At 39.5% G+C, this 17602-nt stretch overlaps 1 protein-coding gene across 4 annotated transcripts in view; it reads right to left on the bottom strand.

The window, feature by feature from the left end:
- The window catches only part of SH3KBP1 (SH3 domain containing kinase binding protein 1), a 231831-nt gene that overhangs the window by 47594 nt on the left and 166635 nt on the right, over window positions 1-17602 (bottom strand). For all 4 annotated transcript variants that reach the window (XM_064474542.1, XM_064474551.1, XM_064474558.1 and 1 more), the window contains 2 exons: window positions 14395-14470; window positions 6396-6490 (listed from right to left, as the gene is read on the bottom strand). In XM_064474542.1, coding sequence (XP_064330612.1) covers window positions 6396-6490; window positions 14395-14470 — 171 coding nt within the window. The remainder of the gene's footprint in view (window positions 1-6395; window positions 6491-14394; window positions 14471-17602) is intronic.

The following is a 17602-nucleotide window of genomic DNA, read 5'->3' as shown; positions in this document are numbered from 1 at the left end:
CAGCCTGTCAAAAGGGTCTCATTCTGCAGGACCTCCTCCAGTTTCCATCCTGCACAGCACCATAGCTTGAAACCCAGCAAAAATCCAAACCTTCTTGTTCCCATTAGGTCAAAAGTTTCAGGGGAAAGTTTCAGGTCAGGGAAAAGTGACCCTACCACTAAGCCAGTCTCTCTGCAGGCTGCTGACTGCAGGGGCAACCCCACTCCTCCTGTCACCCTCTCCTACTCACACACCCCTGCGTGTCCTGTGGCTAAGGTTGCCAGATGCAACTCAAGAGGGAAGGAGCAGAACCATCCCCTTCAGCAGCCACCTACCGTCAATCATGTAAAAGTGCACCCTCAGCATGCACACTTCACAAAAGAATTTCTTGTATGAAATCAGGAGCTTCGGTACGAGCAGGTTTCTCAGTCAGCTGAGGGGGCAGGATGCCTTGGGGGGAAAACACTGGTGCTGGGCACAGCACCGGGAGCAAGGAACACAGAAAGCAGATTAGGTATGGCTATTAGGTGTGGCCAAAGTTGTGCTGAATAATTCATGGTTATCTCAGGAGAGAAAAGGGCATGCACCAAGACCCTTTATGGTGTTGCTCTCTCTGAGGGAAACACCTGTTTATTTCCAAAGGCGAAAGGTTAGTGCCTTTATTTCTCACGTGCTATTCTTTAAAGACAAAACATCATAAAAGCTTTCTTAAAGTTGGACATTATTTGATGTTTACTTACTATATTCCTTTCAGTTCCTGTATGCAGAAGTTAAACACGCTCAAAATACCTTGTATTAAAACCCCAAACAGGGGCACCTATTTACCTATTGATCAAATATTTAGTGTCAACACAAATCCACTGTGTTGCTCTGACAGAAAGCCATTTTAAAGTTTTATTAAATCACATCATGTATTTTCCCCTGCATAACCTGAATTTTTTGTATTGTTACATTAGTAAACTCATTTCTAAAAATGAGATAAAAGCTTTTAGCTGTCAATCAAGTAAAAACAAAACTACCTGAATGACTGTCATGAAATATGACTAACTTCTTCCCTTCTTTCAAATACAACCTTAAGCTACTGTACGTCTGCTTGAAAAGTTCTGTTTTCTTGGCCAATTAGCTTTATTTTTAATGACCTCAAATATTATCAGTCTTTTTTTTTTACCCACAGAGTGGAAAATACAAAAAAATTCATCTAATTATGGAAAAATGAGTGATACTATCTACCTATTTGCTCATACGGAAAAAAAAACTGAAAGGGTCCTGTTTCCTTCACATATGTCTATAACCAAGGGTTGTAAAATACACGTGTGTTGTCTGCAATTCAAAGTGTACAAAAAAAATTCAGCAGTGAAAGAAATCCCATAGAAACAAATGCAGGAACAGGCAGGTTTCTATCCCAGTGACACCACAACCTAGTGAAATGTTCAATTAAGTATCGTCTAGCATCCTCCTCTATCACACTGTCTGGTTCCTACTCCTTCCCCTGCTCACGGCCTCAAGTCACTGGCAAGACTCTTGTACATAGCACTTACTAATTTCAACCCTTTAGGAGCCTCCTGCATCCATTAGAGCAGCTGTTTTCCTTCACAAACCTACCCAGCCGAGTTCTCTTTGGCAATTGCTCAGCTAAAGAAAGTGCTCTAGACAATTACCTCCTGCATCAGGATGAGCATTTAAAGATGTTGTAAGAGAGAAAAATGGGAGAGCTGTTTTGGCAAAAGGACTGTGCTCAGGTAACTTCTATAAATAGAGTGAGGGTGAAATTAAGTGCCTAATGACTACCCTAAGAATTAGAAAGTATTAAGTGCTCTCCATAAAGACAGATTCCATAATCTAACACAGACGAATGCACAGAGCAGTCACTGCAGTAGTGAAAACATGTCATTATGAAAGAGACTAGAATCATAGAATCAATAAGGTTGGAAAAGACCTCTAAGATCAACAAGTCCAACCATCAACTCAACACCACTGTGTCTCCTAAACCATGCCCTGAAATGACTGTGAAGACTGATTTTCATTTCATTGTTTCCTTATATCCTTCTACTTGCCTGTACTTGTCTCTCTTACCACTTGACTAAATGTACTTCAGGCCAGGGACTCACTAAATGTACAGCATTTTGAACTACAAAACTTTCAAATCCCACAGTAAAGTAAATTACTAACAATAACAAAAGCAAATACTATCTTTGCAAATCCTGACTGCCATTATGCTTCTTTTTAGAAATGAGGTTTATAGCTCTTTTTTCCCCAACACAGAATTAAGCACTACAAATTGCATTGCCATTAAATATCTAGACCAGACAATTTGCCATGTCAGTCTTTCACTAGTGACAAGCATTACCCTGTTGTGTCTTTCAGGATACAAATGCATCAAGTTTTACAGCACTATTTGAAAAGCATCAGTAGGATTTTGAGAGGCTGTACGTCACTGTTGCTTTCTTTTTCACCTCATTAATCCTTCAGACAGTTTTGATGAATCCACAGGAGGCTGGATGCCCTCCGTGAAACTCGCCTCCTCATAAAAGCTCCTTTACAAAATGTGAAAGGACCCCCTATTTATGTTCATTCATCAATTCAGTGCAACGCGTTCCTACCACTAATGCCAGGTATTCAGCTGTTAGCCTGCAGCAGGAGAAGAAAGGCTTTGCCATCCAGGTAGGTGGGGGCTGTGGGATAGCTGGGTCAGATACGCTGCACAAGGCATAAGATTATTATTTCAGCTAATATACTGAAACCTATTAATTTCAACATCTTGTAAATTCAAAATTAGCAGAATTGCCACTGGTATTGCCCTCTACTACTTCTACTCCGATAACAAGGGTTCAGGTGAGGATACCCTTCTGTTGCTGTCAGCTTTTCAAATTTGCAGTGATTTATGAAGTAGTTAATTTTATTTATCCAGACCATTTTCACTCCTGGGAACAAAGTGGTCTTTACTGCCTAGAGCTCAGGTAGATCGGTGCAGTGCAATGAAATTCTTCACACTCTTGCAAGTAAAACTGCTTTCAAATGAGTGCACAGCTGCCAGTGTGTGCTTGATGTATTTGCTTTGAAATTATTTAGCTATTACTATCGATTCCTCACACAGGTCATTTTCTGTATGCCAGTGAAAACTCCAGAATCCTATCCATTTTGTCAGAATTTATTAGAGCTACTAAGAAGTTTGTAGTGTTTGCATGAAGTCTTCATTAACGCTGGAAAGTAGCCTACAGTAGCTATGTCTAAAACTGCTGGAATTAAAAATCCTAAAAGATTTTCAAGATGGCGGTGGAAAATGTCATGTGAATCTTCTGTTGCTTAAAATTGACTTAATTTATTACAAATACAATCTCCAAAATCAATATTTGAGCATGATAAAACATCTATTTGCCACTCTCCTTCAGCTGCACAGTGCAGTCCTTACTGCATTGTGTTTTAGTCCTTACCCAAATGCTTTCTGGAACATTTTGAAGACACTAAAAAAATTACTTAAGGAACACAAATATTTGACACTACAAAGAATAACCTACTAGGTCAATCTTATGGCCTCCTGCATTTTTCATGAAGGAATTAAAGGACTACCATTTGTCCACTTTAAGTTCCAGAAATTGACAAATAAAACCTTTTGCATGTATCTACGAGGGTATTTGCTTCACTGGGGAAAAGGAGGAGAGAAAAAACTTGTTCCAGAAATTTTTGGAATACATTTATGTGAAGTTAGTTTCTGCTTTTCTTCTAGGTAAATTTTAACCTATGTGAAAATAACCATCACTATCATATGTTTAAGAGTCTTGTAATGCATTCTGCATTATTTTCATGAGGTTTCTCTCCCGTTCTTGTGTCACTCACTCCTTATTACTTCAGCCACTTCCACACGTTCTAACCAATGCTGTTGTTTTCAATTAAATGCATATGCAATAGGAGTTAAAATTCTGAGTCTTTGACATTGCTATAGATGTGACTGTGTGAAAATAGATTAGCCTAGTGAGGGGCTTTTAATACTGAGAATTCATATAACTTTCTGCTTTTAGTGATTTCAACAAAACACATTATTTTATGATAATGCATCTGTGGTTGTAGGAAGTACTACAACATCCATCACTTTTTTAAGAAGTAACAATCTTCTCTCCTTGGAAGAATAGATTTTATCTAATGCTCTCCAGCATAGAAAGCAAACACTGCAAAACAATTTCTTGCAAATAAATTAAAAGAAAGCAAAACCAGGGTAATAGTTTCTGAAGTACTCCATATGTTTCTATTTAATTCCTCTTAGTATGGATCACTAACTGGTTATGGAAAGGACTTTCTAAGCATGGTGATTGGAATTCCAGGTAAAAGGCAACTCTCTAGCAGAATCCATTACTGGGCAAAAAGGTGAGGCTGACTTTTTATTGTCGAATGAGAGAAAAATTACAACACCTGCTTCAGAAGATTTGGACTAAACCAAAGTTAATATACTGCATGGTAGAGCATGGAGGAAACCCTACTATTTTGAGAACTCTACAGCAAGGACCCTGACTCCACATCATTTGAGTTCTATTTTTTAAACTGTATGTTAAAAGCAGATGAAAAAAAACCACAAGTCTGCAATGACGCCTGCAAACTACAAAAGGATCTGCAAAGTGGCTGCTTGTTAAGCACTATTTCTTTGGTATCTCAGATTAGTTTGGACTCAACATAAAAAAGCATCCATAAAGAAATGCCAAGACTTTCTGCATTGAGATCCCCCACTCTCTAAAGGCATGGTTTTATGTAATTGTTCACAGACATGTGACATACCACAGAAAAAAGAAGAAAATTGAATAAAATGTCTGCAGTGGCTTGATACCATCAAGCCAGAGAGCAGAAGGACAAGGGGATACACTGGAGAATATACTGACAAACTTCTCACTGCATGGTTGGGAAAACTGATCAATTCAGTCAAGTCATAAGCTCAGTTATTATAAAAGACAAATATCCTTCCGTTGTGAGGGCAGAGGCAGCAGGAAGAAGAAAATGGGAAAAAAACAAGCAAATGAAATCTCATATTGAAACCTCAGTAATTATCTCTTTATGTATACCAAAGAATGCAGCTCCCTCTGGAGACCAGCCATCTCAGAGAGTTAAATCAACCTGGTCAATAAAGCATAAAGTGGAAAGGAACAATATCTTAAAAGCCATTTCCATGATGAGAGACACTATTAAACATGCACACAAGAACATTCTAAATCTGGCAAAGCCAAACAGTTCAAGACAAGACAAACAAAAAAGTCATTGAGGGCAAGTCATTAAAGGATATTTAATGTACACAACTTATTTTTTAAATTTGCAGTTTCTCTTCCTACCAAAAGTCTGCTTGTTTTTCCTTGGTAACATGGATATCCTTTAGGACAAAGAAGACATCCTCTAGGATTACAAATGGCTTAGTATATAGCAAACACTGCCCCAGATGTACTTCCCAAGGTTTTTGGGTTTTTCTGCCCAGGTGCGAAATTGGTTAAATAACAATTTCTTATGAAACTTATCAATTACAGAATTCATTCTTTTACTTTCATTTAAGCACAAACAACAACAGCGCTATTGTGCACATCATTACAGTTAATCTCTGTCATGCAAAATCCACACCTTTTTCTAGTTTGTAGCTTATTTTCCCCTAATACTTATGCCCAGCAGTCAAAAACATTTGAACAAACTGTAAAGCCGTTAAACAAGAGCAGGAAATTAAGTGCACCTAAATGTATAATCTGTTTCTTTATAACATGGTGAACTGCTCCTCTAAAAGAAAACCAACTGTTTGCTCACCACCTTACTGTATAGTTTTTGGAGATCTAGTATAAATCCTGGCACTGGTTTTTAATTTCTAATCTTGAAATATTTCAAGTAGTTTTAAAGAAAAGAACACAGACCTAAAATTATTTAATTTAATTTCTGGTTTACCATCTTTTTCTGCTTTACCATTGTGTTAAGGGGGGGGCTACATTTTGACTGTTTAGTTCATTAAGCTAATTTAGGCACATTATCTCCATCTAACCCAAAAATCTAATTCATAATTCCTACAAGAAAGAAAATTCAGACATCTAACAGAGATGTTCCAAGCTGCTGCTTTCTTGAGTCTTCCAGTTTATTGTCTAGGCTTTTATGTTGTTACAGGGGTCAATTTATGATATATGGAGATCTGTCAGCAGAGTGAAATTGAAATTAACTGTATGCATTTGTGGACTCAGGGGAACATATCTGCTGTTCTTCACTTAATGTTATCAAGGTAAGGCTCAAAAGCACAAGAGGAAGGGAGATGTAGGGCTTTCTGAAGTCTATGTAATGATTCATTGTCAAACTAGCATTGTTTTAGGAAAGACACTGTCAAAGGCACAAATAGGGATTTCACAGCAATTGAACCGATGCCTAGTTTAAAAACTGGATCCCTACTTATAGGAAAAAAATATTGGTTTTACCTTACTGATAAGTGTGACGACATCACCTTCTCGGATTGTGAGTTCATCATCATTCTGTGCTTCATATGGAAATATTACTTTGCAATACTCCTTGGCTGAAAGGAAGAACATTCAATGAGATAAGTTATCACTTTATAACAACTGCTTATCAAAGGGCGAAAATTTTCCTAAAATGTTCCACAAGTGTCTCTTTCATTTTCTTGCCATCTTTCTTGTTGTATTTTAGGCCTTTGAAAACAGTATGAAATATTTAAAAAACTGCACACTGATGAGCATTCCTGCACACGCCATCCAGGGGGTCAGCTTTGTAGCCCCAGAACCATTATCTCAAATGAAATTGCTCCAGATGGCAACCTGCCACAAACCATTTCCCTTAGAGTAAGCCTGTATCTGACTCTTGCTTCAATAATTCCACTGGTATGGCCTTCTTCCAGATCACATAAATTGGAAGCATAAAGGACCCAGTAGGTTGACATAGCTTATCTAGCCCCTGGTGTGCAAGAAGGAAGATATTTCTGCATCTATAAAGATGATAAAATATTAAATAATACATTAATAAATGTAAAGGCTTGTGTTGGATTTGATGATCTTAAAGGTCTTTTCCAACCTAAATGAGTCTATGACTCTATAACTAAACCTTCTGTATACTCAGCATGTAAGAAGAGTTTTGAATATTAAAGTTTCCTCTTTCCCTTTTACCTTCTATAAATAAAGACATCATATCAACTTTCATCTGGAAAATACAAGAGCCAGTACTCCTACTCAGAAACCATAAAAAGCAGTTGTTATGAAGAGAAGTTCCTTAGAATATGTTGCTGTGCAACAGACAGGTATGTCAATGTGCCTTACAAATAAGAAGGGAATATGTTTTCCAGCTGTTAAACAATGTATAAACCTGCTTAGTGTATCATATATTTTTAAAAAGACCAAAGAAACATGCACAGAAATCACTGGACCCTTTGCAGAAGGGCATGTGACTTTGTAGAAGGGTTCACCTCATTTAAATGTCTCAGTTTTGATAACCTCTACTTCTAGTTAACTGTCGTATTGGATACAGAGAAACAGGTACTTGCAGGCCACAGAAATCTGAATTAATTTGAAACAATAGGACCTATTTATTTATAATTACTGTCAAAAGAACCTTCATTATCACACTTTCAGGCATTTGAAGCTCCACCGGGGCATCAGTTCAGCTGCCCAGACACTAAGTGTCATTTCAGACACTCGTGGGTATGTAAGACACCCACGTGGTTGGCAGATACGATACACAACCTATGAAAGAGCCGGGTCTCTCTAGCCTGGTAGCTGGAGGCAAGACAAAATACCCTGGGGTATCTCAAAGAGCTCTAGATGCAGGCTACTGATTTCAGCCCTCAGGGTTGGGCCTGGTATCTGGATTTAGATCTGAGCATCTGATGTCAGAAACTGATGATGTCAGTGCCTACGTTCGCACTACAGTCCATGGAGATGAAGTCACTAAAGTGAGCAAAGCCTTGAGAGCCGCTCTTCACCCCCAGAGTGGACACCTACAACTGATTAGCTGAATCATACTCTGGACTCTCTGGACAGCACTGACAGATCTCCACAGGACCCACTGGAGCCCAGACACCAAACTCACATGGCTATACCGAAACCTAGGGCTCTGACTCAGAAGCTGCATCCCAGCTGCTTGAGTTTAGTGACAGGAATGTCAAGCTTAAATAAGCAGCCAACACACGTGTATGTGAAGGGTTGCTGGCTGTAAGCACAATCAGCCTGAGAAGTGAAACCGTACTAATGGGGGAGATAAAAGCTCTTCTCCAGTTCACACACTGCCACTCAGAAACAGCATGGAGTTTAGGTGGTGGTGGTTCAAGTAAACCAGAACTTCTTAGGCTTCATGGATTTATTTTCCTAAACACAAAAAGTTAAATTTTTCCATGATCATTAGCAGCTGGTATTCTGGCCCCTCACTGTACTGGGTCTGGGATGGAGTTACTTTTCTTCAGAGCAGCCCACACGGTGCTGTGTTTTGGATCTGTGACTAGAACAGCACTGGTACCACACCGGTGTTTTGGCTATTGCTGGGCAGTACCTGCACAGCGCCGAGGCTTTACCTTTTCTCTTTTTCCCCACTCTGCCCCCCAGTAAGTAGGCCAGAGGTGGGCAAGAAGCAGGGAGGGGGCACAGCCAGGACAGCTGACCCAGCTGAGCAAATGGATATTCTGTGCCATGTAACCTCCTGCTCAGCAATAAAAAATGGTGGGCTTGGGGTGGGGGGTGGTCTGGGAGGTAGCCATTGGTCTACTTGTGGTAGGTGGTGAACAATTGCCTTTGCATTGCCTCTTTTTTACCTCTTTCATCCACTTATTAAACTGTCTTTATCCATGAGTTTTCTTGCTTTTACTCTCCTATTCTCTTCCCTGCGGGGCAGCAAGTGGCTGGCTGGAGCTTAGCTGCTGGCTGGGGTCAACCCACCATGCTCCCTCTGATATCTCTGAAGAACAAGAGTCTGATGAAGACAATGAACATGATCTTTGAAAAAAATATAAGCAAGGGAGAAATAAGCCTCTTTCGCTGTTTCTGAGAGCGGGGAAGACTGTCAAATAAACATTTGGTAACATTGCCAAACGACTGGGCATGTGAGAACCACCATGTCACAACTCAGATTTCAGGTGATGAAAGGGGTGCCTAAATGCTAGTTTACTGTGTTCTGGAGAAAGGGTTTGAATTTCTCTTCATGGACTCAGCTAGGATGTTTCATCTACTCACTGTCTTGTCTTCACGACAGTTTAATAACATTTTATGTAAAAGTTGGTGGAAAGTTGACACATACTGACTTAGGTCAGGTAGGTGCAGAGTGGCATGTAAAAGAAACATGAGATTCAGCACATTTTTACACTTCAGTGTGTGTGCTCCCTTAAATAATCGTGGGTGGGGGGTGTTCCTACTCTGAGAGTATCCACATCCTGAAAAACAGCTTTGCTAAGTAAAAGATTCAGAGAATTAGTATAGAGATGATGTAGACAGAGTACTGTACTAAAGAAGCTGAGTGCTGCACAGTCAGGAAAGTCTCTGGTTACTAGAAACAGGCTTAGCACCTCTTTTTGGGATACAGAACAGAAGCTAGGCAAACACCACTTGGGTCCAAGGATGATCATTCCGGTGTATCCACTCTCAAGTAAATAAATTGTTTCTCCATTCACTATATAATCTATACACTGTATAGTCTCAAGATTAGAGGGGAAGCCAAGCACAATACACAGCTGATCAACAGAGAACAGCCACTATACCACTGTAATGGTACAATCCTGAAAGGATGCCAGTGGTGCAGCTCTCGCCCAAGACATGGATGAATCCCATGTGCTCCAGGTTAAAGAATGCTTTTAACAGTAAGCGCCTACAGGGCACTTGTGTCTCCTGAGTCCAGTAACAGCCAATCCTCCCTCAGCTCCCCCTTGCTATCTGAAGACTGTAGATTTGAAACATCCTTCAAGATGAAGCCATGATAGACAAGAGTGGAGAGAAGGTTGTCATTTCAGCATCTGAGAAAGTCAGCTGATAATCAGGAAAGTAAGTGCTCTCTTTTTTTTTTTTAAGCTTTTCCTCTAAAAGTATGTGTCAGTGTGGATCTCAAAGTAATTGGCTGTCAAAAGCAGCAAAAGAAACTCCCAAGTTCAAAAGTAACCAAAGAACTCCTAGCCTTTCACACATAACAAATGGCTACACATCTTTGCCTTCTAGTTTTTATGTCAAGAACTCTGTTCTCCCTTGACCTGTCTGTCCTCCCCACCAAGCTCTTACCTTTTTTTTTTTAATATCCAGATAGCAGAGAAACAAGGAATTAAACCAGAGAAAAATGTCAGAAACTGGATCTTAAGCTCAGCCAAATGCTGATGCAGCTCATGAAGAGCCAGGAAGCAATCTTGTGAGAGGCACAAGAGGGAGCTGGGGTAGCTCACAGCTGCCCTGTGCTTTGAAGGCTGGCACAAGAACACAGGGTGAAGACACAGCCATGGGAAAAATTGATGGCTTATGTACAGTAGAAGTCTGGACTCCCTGATTGCAATTAACGCTGACATACACTGAATCAATACATTCCTCTGCCTAACAAGGGCCCTGTGGATCATGCTGCAACAGAGCTAGGTCTCAACAACATGGATGCGTTTGGACCAATATAAGTGACTGGACAAAGTCAGCTTTCAAACTTCTCCTGAGGGAATGATAGACCAACGTGATTTAAGTAAGTAAGAGCAAAGCCAACTGGACTGTAAATAACATTAACCTTTAAAATCAGATTAATAAAAGCAGAGAAGAATCTAACAGGTTAGGTCGCTTTGGTGCTAAAATTGTCCTTACTCAGCAGAACACAATACACAAGAGGATGTAGAAGCACTGAATTTCAACAGTTATGTTTAGATAGGAAGGAAGAAAAGATAAAAGGAAATACTAATTTCAGACACAGCATTGTACAGACCAGCTGGAACTTGCTGAATCTGGGGGTTTTCCAAGTCAAAAAAAGATCCACCAAAAAACTGAAGGTCAGAATAATACATCCTATTACAAGCCTGGTAAATAGACTTAAGCCAAATTAAAGCTTCAAACTAAAATACCAATATTAAGCATTCCTCAACTGTAGATGACAAATCTCATTTTTTTTAGTGAAACAAACAACAAACTTGTAGAGTTGATTTTTGAGGCTTAAATATTTCTACCTGCATGAAGTCTAAATCATAGATGAATAAATATGTACACAAACAGTAATACTAAGTAAGAAAATAAGCAGCATTAAAGCAGTATTCCTTGAGCTTAAGCTTCCTTTCAACTATCACTCAAAAAACTGTTTGTGACAGTGAATAAAATGTACAAAAATCTAGTGAAAAATTACATCGTTGTTACCAAAACCACAAACCAGATGAGAAAAATCCAAACGCTACATTCAGCAGAATTTGGTTTTACTATTAATTGCTACATTCAGGGCTCATAAATGGATTGCACTAATACATATTTTCTCAGAACTTCACAAGACGCAAACTGTCAAAACATCACCTCATCAAACAAAAAATAGAAACAGAACTAATTAGGGCCCCATTAATCTGGATTCAGCTACTCCTGATACCTTCTGCCATCTTGCAAAAAGATTAGTTGCTCGCTAGGATTTTGGTATTCCTATTATACAATACGTTAACACAAATTGTAAATAGTCAGTGAGTGGAGCAATCAAATCAAGTGCCACGGTCAATGCATTCTGTGACTTACTGCCTTTGCTGTTTTGTTGTCTGCTTATTTATACCCCGTTTTTGCAATCTCAGTAATCTGTGATAGCGCTCTCTGTCATTGTGGATGTTTTTGGTTTGCTGAATTTTAGAATCCAACAAAGCTACTTAAAAATGTATACATATTTTCTGCAATACAGCCTTTTCACTGCAAACCACTTAAGCTAAAAGCAAGCTACTTCATATATATAAAAAAAATCTCACCCCAGAGATAGAACCAGAGATAGAATTATAAACACACACACACACACACGCATACATGTGCCATCCCAGATACGTAAGAGAGATGGAAATCTGACAGCAGAATACTTCCCCTCTAAATCTAGGCACCCTCAAACCTAAACCACACAGATCTCTCCCTCTTCTCTTCAAAGATGCATTCTTTCATTCCTGAAAGGTTAGTGATGTTTTCCAAGGGACCACTCAAGCTATGTAAGGATTTGTGCTTTCACTGTGCTCTCCCTCTGAGCAAAAAGTCCTCTTTGGCCCTGAAGAGTCATCTGTTTATCCCCCAAAACCTTAGGCCCACTTTTTAGGGAGATTTACATAGCATATTGTTGGGAGATGCACCTACAGAAAATACTGCTCTGCCTCTTACTCTGACCAACTCATCCCATTGCAGACCTTAGGCCATCTTGCATGTACTAAGAACAAATGGTAAGTACATCAAGTGCCTTGCTGCACGCCACTGCGCTATCACATCAGAAAAGCTAATACTAATAAAGGAAAAAAGCAAATACTCAAATCGAGATATGGGAAGAGTCAGCAACCATTATTCCATTTCAGGAAAGATAAAATATCCTAAATAATAAAGTGTAGGTAAAATTCATAAACCATGTAAAGACACTGTACAAATAAGTAGCTCACCCTTCTCAGAAGTTCTGGCAAAATGGGTGTTGAATGATGTTTGCACACTGTCATGGTAAAAATTGACGGCAACAGAAGAAGAGAGATTTTCTGACCAAAAAGGCATGTCCAAGGGAAATAACAAAAAGCTGAAAGAACCACCAACCAGAGCCCAAAAGTGTTGATGGAGAAGTATCTCGTGTCAGCCAGAGCTCAATGTCTCACTGCAGAAGGTACAGTTCTCTAACCGCTGTTCCGAAGGTTTCCACATTCGTCTATAAGTGGTAAAAGTATGAAACCCCACTGCCCTGGGATGCGATTTAGTGAGCAATTTCAGCTGTCAGAAGCATGAGGTGATGTAGAAAGAGGCACCTGTCTCCCAGTCTGGCTTACTGCACAAGGGTTAGTGCTGCAGGTAGGAAGGGCCATGGGACTATGCCTTCTGATGGTACCTGCACTCAGGTCAGCTTAACCTGCTCGAGCTGCAGGCTGGGAGAGTTAATTCCAAATCACATTGGTTCAGGAGCCCTAGTCTACATTACCAGCTCACACATTTTTCAGTATTTCAAGTTCTCACTTTCTCAGGGCAATTGAGTTCTTGCAGTACTTCCCATTAACAGCCTGGTGTCACATAGGGAACAAGACGAGAAGATGCAGCAAGTAAAATAGTGTGGTGCAACTAATGGACAATAACTCAATAAAAGCTGCTTTAAGCTGCTTTTGCAACTCTGAGCTGAAAACATGTGGTAAACCAGGTTGCAGCCACACACCTCTCAGACAGCCACTGTTCTGCTGCTCCAGGTGCTTGCCTTCCTGTGTCTATATGTGTTCCAGCTCTGAGACAAAATGTTATCTTGTTTAAGATTTATATTAATCTATTATGTATTTTATTTACTTATTATTTTATGATCACATAATTTATTTTATATAGACAATTTTTAATATTACATAATAACTTATACAAAATATAAATAAATTTATGCAATATACAAAATTTAAATTATATAATTAAAATTATATTTACTTTTAGAATAAGTTGTTTAATTTATATTATAGGTACATGATAACATAAATTAAATAATTAATCAAATAACATTTACAATAAAATGTTATCTGCTAAATCTCCAGAAGGATAAACACATCAGGGAAGAGGAAGGACTGTGAAAGATTTAAAAACTCAATACTTCACATTATACTCAATTTCTTTTCTAAGGTATGGCTATGTTCTCCTCCTCCTTATTCTTTTCTACCAGAATCCATAACATTTAGTTTTAACTTTATATAAATAAAAATCAAAAGATGGGGAATATATAAATAAATTATTTGGTATACTAGTTACATATGCCTCCTTAGAACAGCACTAAGACCTGTCTAAAAGACGTAATTATTGCTTTTTGTTTAATAAACATTGAAATGACAAAAACAGAACCGAAGTTCTTGGACACCATTCATTTCCCATACAAACTATACCACCCACATAGATTATTTCTGCTACATAAAGAAAGAAAAAAGAGGAAAAAGGCAAGGGCACTCACAACCACAGATATTTTTCTATGACCCACCTATAGGTTACAGACTGGAGTTGGATCTTATTCAACTCTGATTAATTCCAAAGTACCCTCAAGGCTGAATGCTGAGCATGTAATTTAATTTGATTTTTGGTAGAAGAAAACTCAAGGTAGGATTATCAGAGCAAAAACAATTCAGAGGATTCTGTAAAACAAAGCAGACAGTCTATGTACCACCTACTCAAAGTTTATCCTAAATATATCTATCTGCATCCTCGCTTTTCGTATACACAGGACACTCTCTTAGCCAAAACCAGAGAAAAGTGCTCACCTTGCTTTTAAGAGGCTTAACAGCAGAAAGTGCAAAAAATAAAAAACTATGAAACCTACTTTTTGTTCTGCTGTCCACTTCTATTTTTGTTGGCTCCTGAGGTGCTGTGGCTGGAGGTAATTTCTTCCCAACACTCTGAAAAAAAATAATTATTCTCCTTTAACATTTGCAGGTTCAGTTAAAAGTTAGACATCATAAAAAATTGTAATGGAAATACAAAATATAGGAGCAGAAAAGGACAGTAAAGAAACAGAGGCAAATTAAACTATACTTCGATTCGTATGTGGGGATTTTGTTAGCTTTTTTTTAAATGATAGAGAATTCATAAAAATGTGATCTTCAATTTTTCCCTTTAAAAAAAAGTCTACTAACATTTTTCAATATTAACCCCTTCACACAGTTTCAGGGAAGACTCACAGAGCTTTCATTGGTGGACTGAATGTGTGATGAAATTACTTAAGGAAAGGTGCTTTTCAGTACTGAAACTGAAATTGAAAGAAGAGTGGGGGGAAAAATCCCTTGCCTTCTGCCCATACAAGGAGTATTCATTTCAGTCATTCTAGAATGAGTGTGATTTTTAAGTTCACATTATCTCTTTAAATGATTCCAATTTTTGTTTATTTTGAGGAAAAATAACTAATTTACAGAGGAGGACTACAATAAGCAATAATCAGCCTCAGACAGGTAAGCTGAAAGAGCAGTAAAAAACATTAACTGCCCCCAAGAAAATAAAATAACATTGTTGATTTTCATCTTTATGTATCTTCACCAATTACTCTATGCTTGCTATCCCCTCTCTCACTCAGCTTTTCTCCCCATCAAGAAAGCTGTCTAGCTTTAAAATCTCAGCCTGTGTAGTTGAGGATGTAAGTATAATTATTACTTGTTTACATAGATATGAGTACTTAAAAGCCCTTGCTGTTGTTCAGTTTCCTTTTCTGGTAAGGTATGCATAAATGGCATGAAACCTCCTCCATAATCCAGTGACCTTCTGAGTAAAAGCTAAGAGACAAGAGAGATTTAGTCTTGAAGGCCCTGAGGACCTCTTGGGGACCATGAGGAAAACACTGGTCAATATGAGAAGCAATAGGAGTGCAGCACTTTGTAGACCTTGAAATTTTCAGCTACTTAAAGGGTATGAAGAGCTCCATATTAGTCATTTTATGCACTGTGTTAAAATTTCTCTCTGAAAAGGAGTAAAATACACAGAGAGGGATTCTAGGCTGGCAAAAACAGAAAGGCAGTTTTGAGAGTTGTGCACATGACAGTCATCAAATTTGTGTTGACAAGTAAGACAAACTATGAATTGCAATACCCAAAGTGTCCTGTTGCAACTTAACTTGCAAGTGACAGCAGAAACAACTGACCTGATGAGATTGCCACCCTACTCACAATGCAGAGTTTGTGAACTGCTGGGGAAGAGAGATCAACAACAAAACTCTAGAAAACTTCCCAGCTTCTTCGCTGAGGTGGGAATGAGAGATGAGAAGCGTTACCTGAAGCAGTGACTAGGGAGGTAACAGAAAAACATGATATGACAGATTGTTGCAGATCAGGAGAGGGGAAAAGTAAGAAAAGAGCATGACTTGGCTGCACTGAAGAAGCTTAAAGTCAAGAAGGAAGAGGATGAAGAGCTGACTCAGATCTGGCTGGAAAGCAGTGAAAATTGTACTGGAAGAGGTGTAAAGAAGAATCTGAAGCTACCAGGCATTCTCACAGATAAAAGGACAGAATGCCGTCAAGATGAAAGCAAGACTGGGAAGACAGCTTTTGGTTCAGATGCAAACAGTGCAGTTCAAGACAGCTGAACAACTCAGTACATGCTCGTTCATGATCAAATCTTTATTCACAATTCTGCTTCATAAAATGGTTTGGAAAATGATGAGAGCACATACTCTAAACTGCACTGCTATTTAACTAAGAAAGGAATGCTTACTAAAGGAATATCTAAAAACTTTAATTTAGGGAAGTTTTTCTTTTTTTTTAAGATGAAATTGTTATTGAAGAACAATTAAGGGAAAGCATTTGATAATTGCTTTATCATACATGAATCACTGCTCTTAACTAGCGGTGTACCCCAGGGGTCTGTGCTGGGTCCAGTCCTGTTCAACATACTCATCAACGACCTGGATGAAGGGACAGAGGGTACCCTCAGCAAGTTTGCAGATGACACCAAGCTGGGAGGAGTGGCTGATACACCAGAAGGCTGTGCTGCCATTCAGCAAGACCTGGACAGGCTGGAGAGCTGGGCCGAGGGGAACCTCATGAAATTCAACAAAAGCAAGTGCAAGGTCCTGCCCCTGGGGAGGAGCAACCCCAGGCACCAGTACAGGCTGGGGGCTGACCTGCTGGAAAGCGGCTCCTATGAGAAGGACCTGGGAGTGCTGGTGGGCAGCTGGCTGACCCTGAGCCAGCGATGTGCCCTTGTGGCCAAGGCCAACAGTATCCTGGGCTGCATTAAAAGGAGTGTGGTCAGCAGATCGAGAGAGGTTATCCTCCCCCTCTACTCTGCCCTAGTGAGATCACATTTGGAGTCCTGTATCCAGTTTTGGGCCCCCCAGTTTAAGAAGGATGTGGAACTGCTCAAGCAAGTCCAGCAGAGAGCTACCAAGATGAACATGGGGCTGGAGCATCTCCCATATGGGAAAGGCTAAGACATCTGCATTTATTCAGCCTGGAGGAGAGAAGACTGAGGGGGGATCTTATCAGTACTTATAAATATGTGAAGGGTGGATGTCGAGAGAATGGGACCAGACTCTTTTCAGTGGTGCCCAATGACAGGACAAGGGGCGATGGGCACAAGCTGGAACACAGGAAGTTCCACCTAAACATGAGAAAAAAAACTCCTTTCCTGTGAGGGTGCCAGAGCAGTGGCACAGGCTGCCCAGGGAGGCTGTGGAATCTCCTCTCCTGGAAATATTCAAAACCTGCCTGGATGTGTTCCTGTGCCCCCTGCTCTGGGTGTGCCTGCTCAAGCAGGGGGGTTGGACAAGGCGATCTCCAGAGATCCCTTCCAACCCCAACCATTCTTTGATTCTGTGATTTTATGCCATGAAACCAAAACCCAGATAAACCCACAACAAACTTAAATTTAACAAGCTGAAAATCACAGTGAAAGAATCATGGGCAAAGAGGAAGAAACTTGTGTGTCCCAGTGAAAAGTGCATGCTGTGATGCGATTTCCTTATTTATAGAAGCAGATGCAAGTGCAATACTTGAAAACATTCATTCATCTGCTCATTCAGAAAGAATGCCTATGCAGGTGAT

The sequence above is a fragment of the Phalacrocorax carbo genome, chromosome 1 (assembly GCF_963921805.1).
Source record: "Phalacrocorax carbo chromosome 1, bPhaCar2.1, whole genome shotgun sequence".
NCBI classification, from domain to species: Eukaryota; Metazoa; Chordata; class Aves; order Suliformes; family Phalacrocoracidae; genus Phalacrocorax; species Phalacrocorax carbo.
Note: the sequence above shows the minus strand (reverse complement) of the source record. Positions and strands in the feature narration are given on the sequence as shown.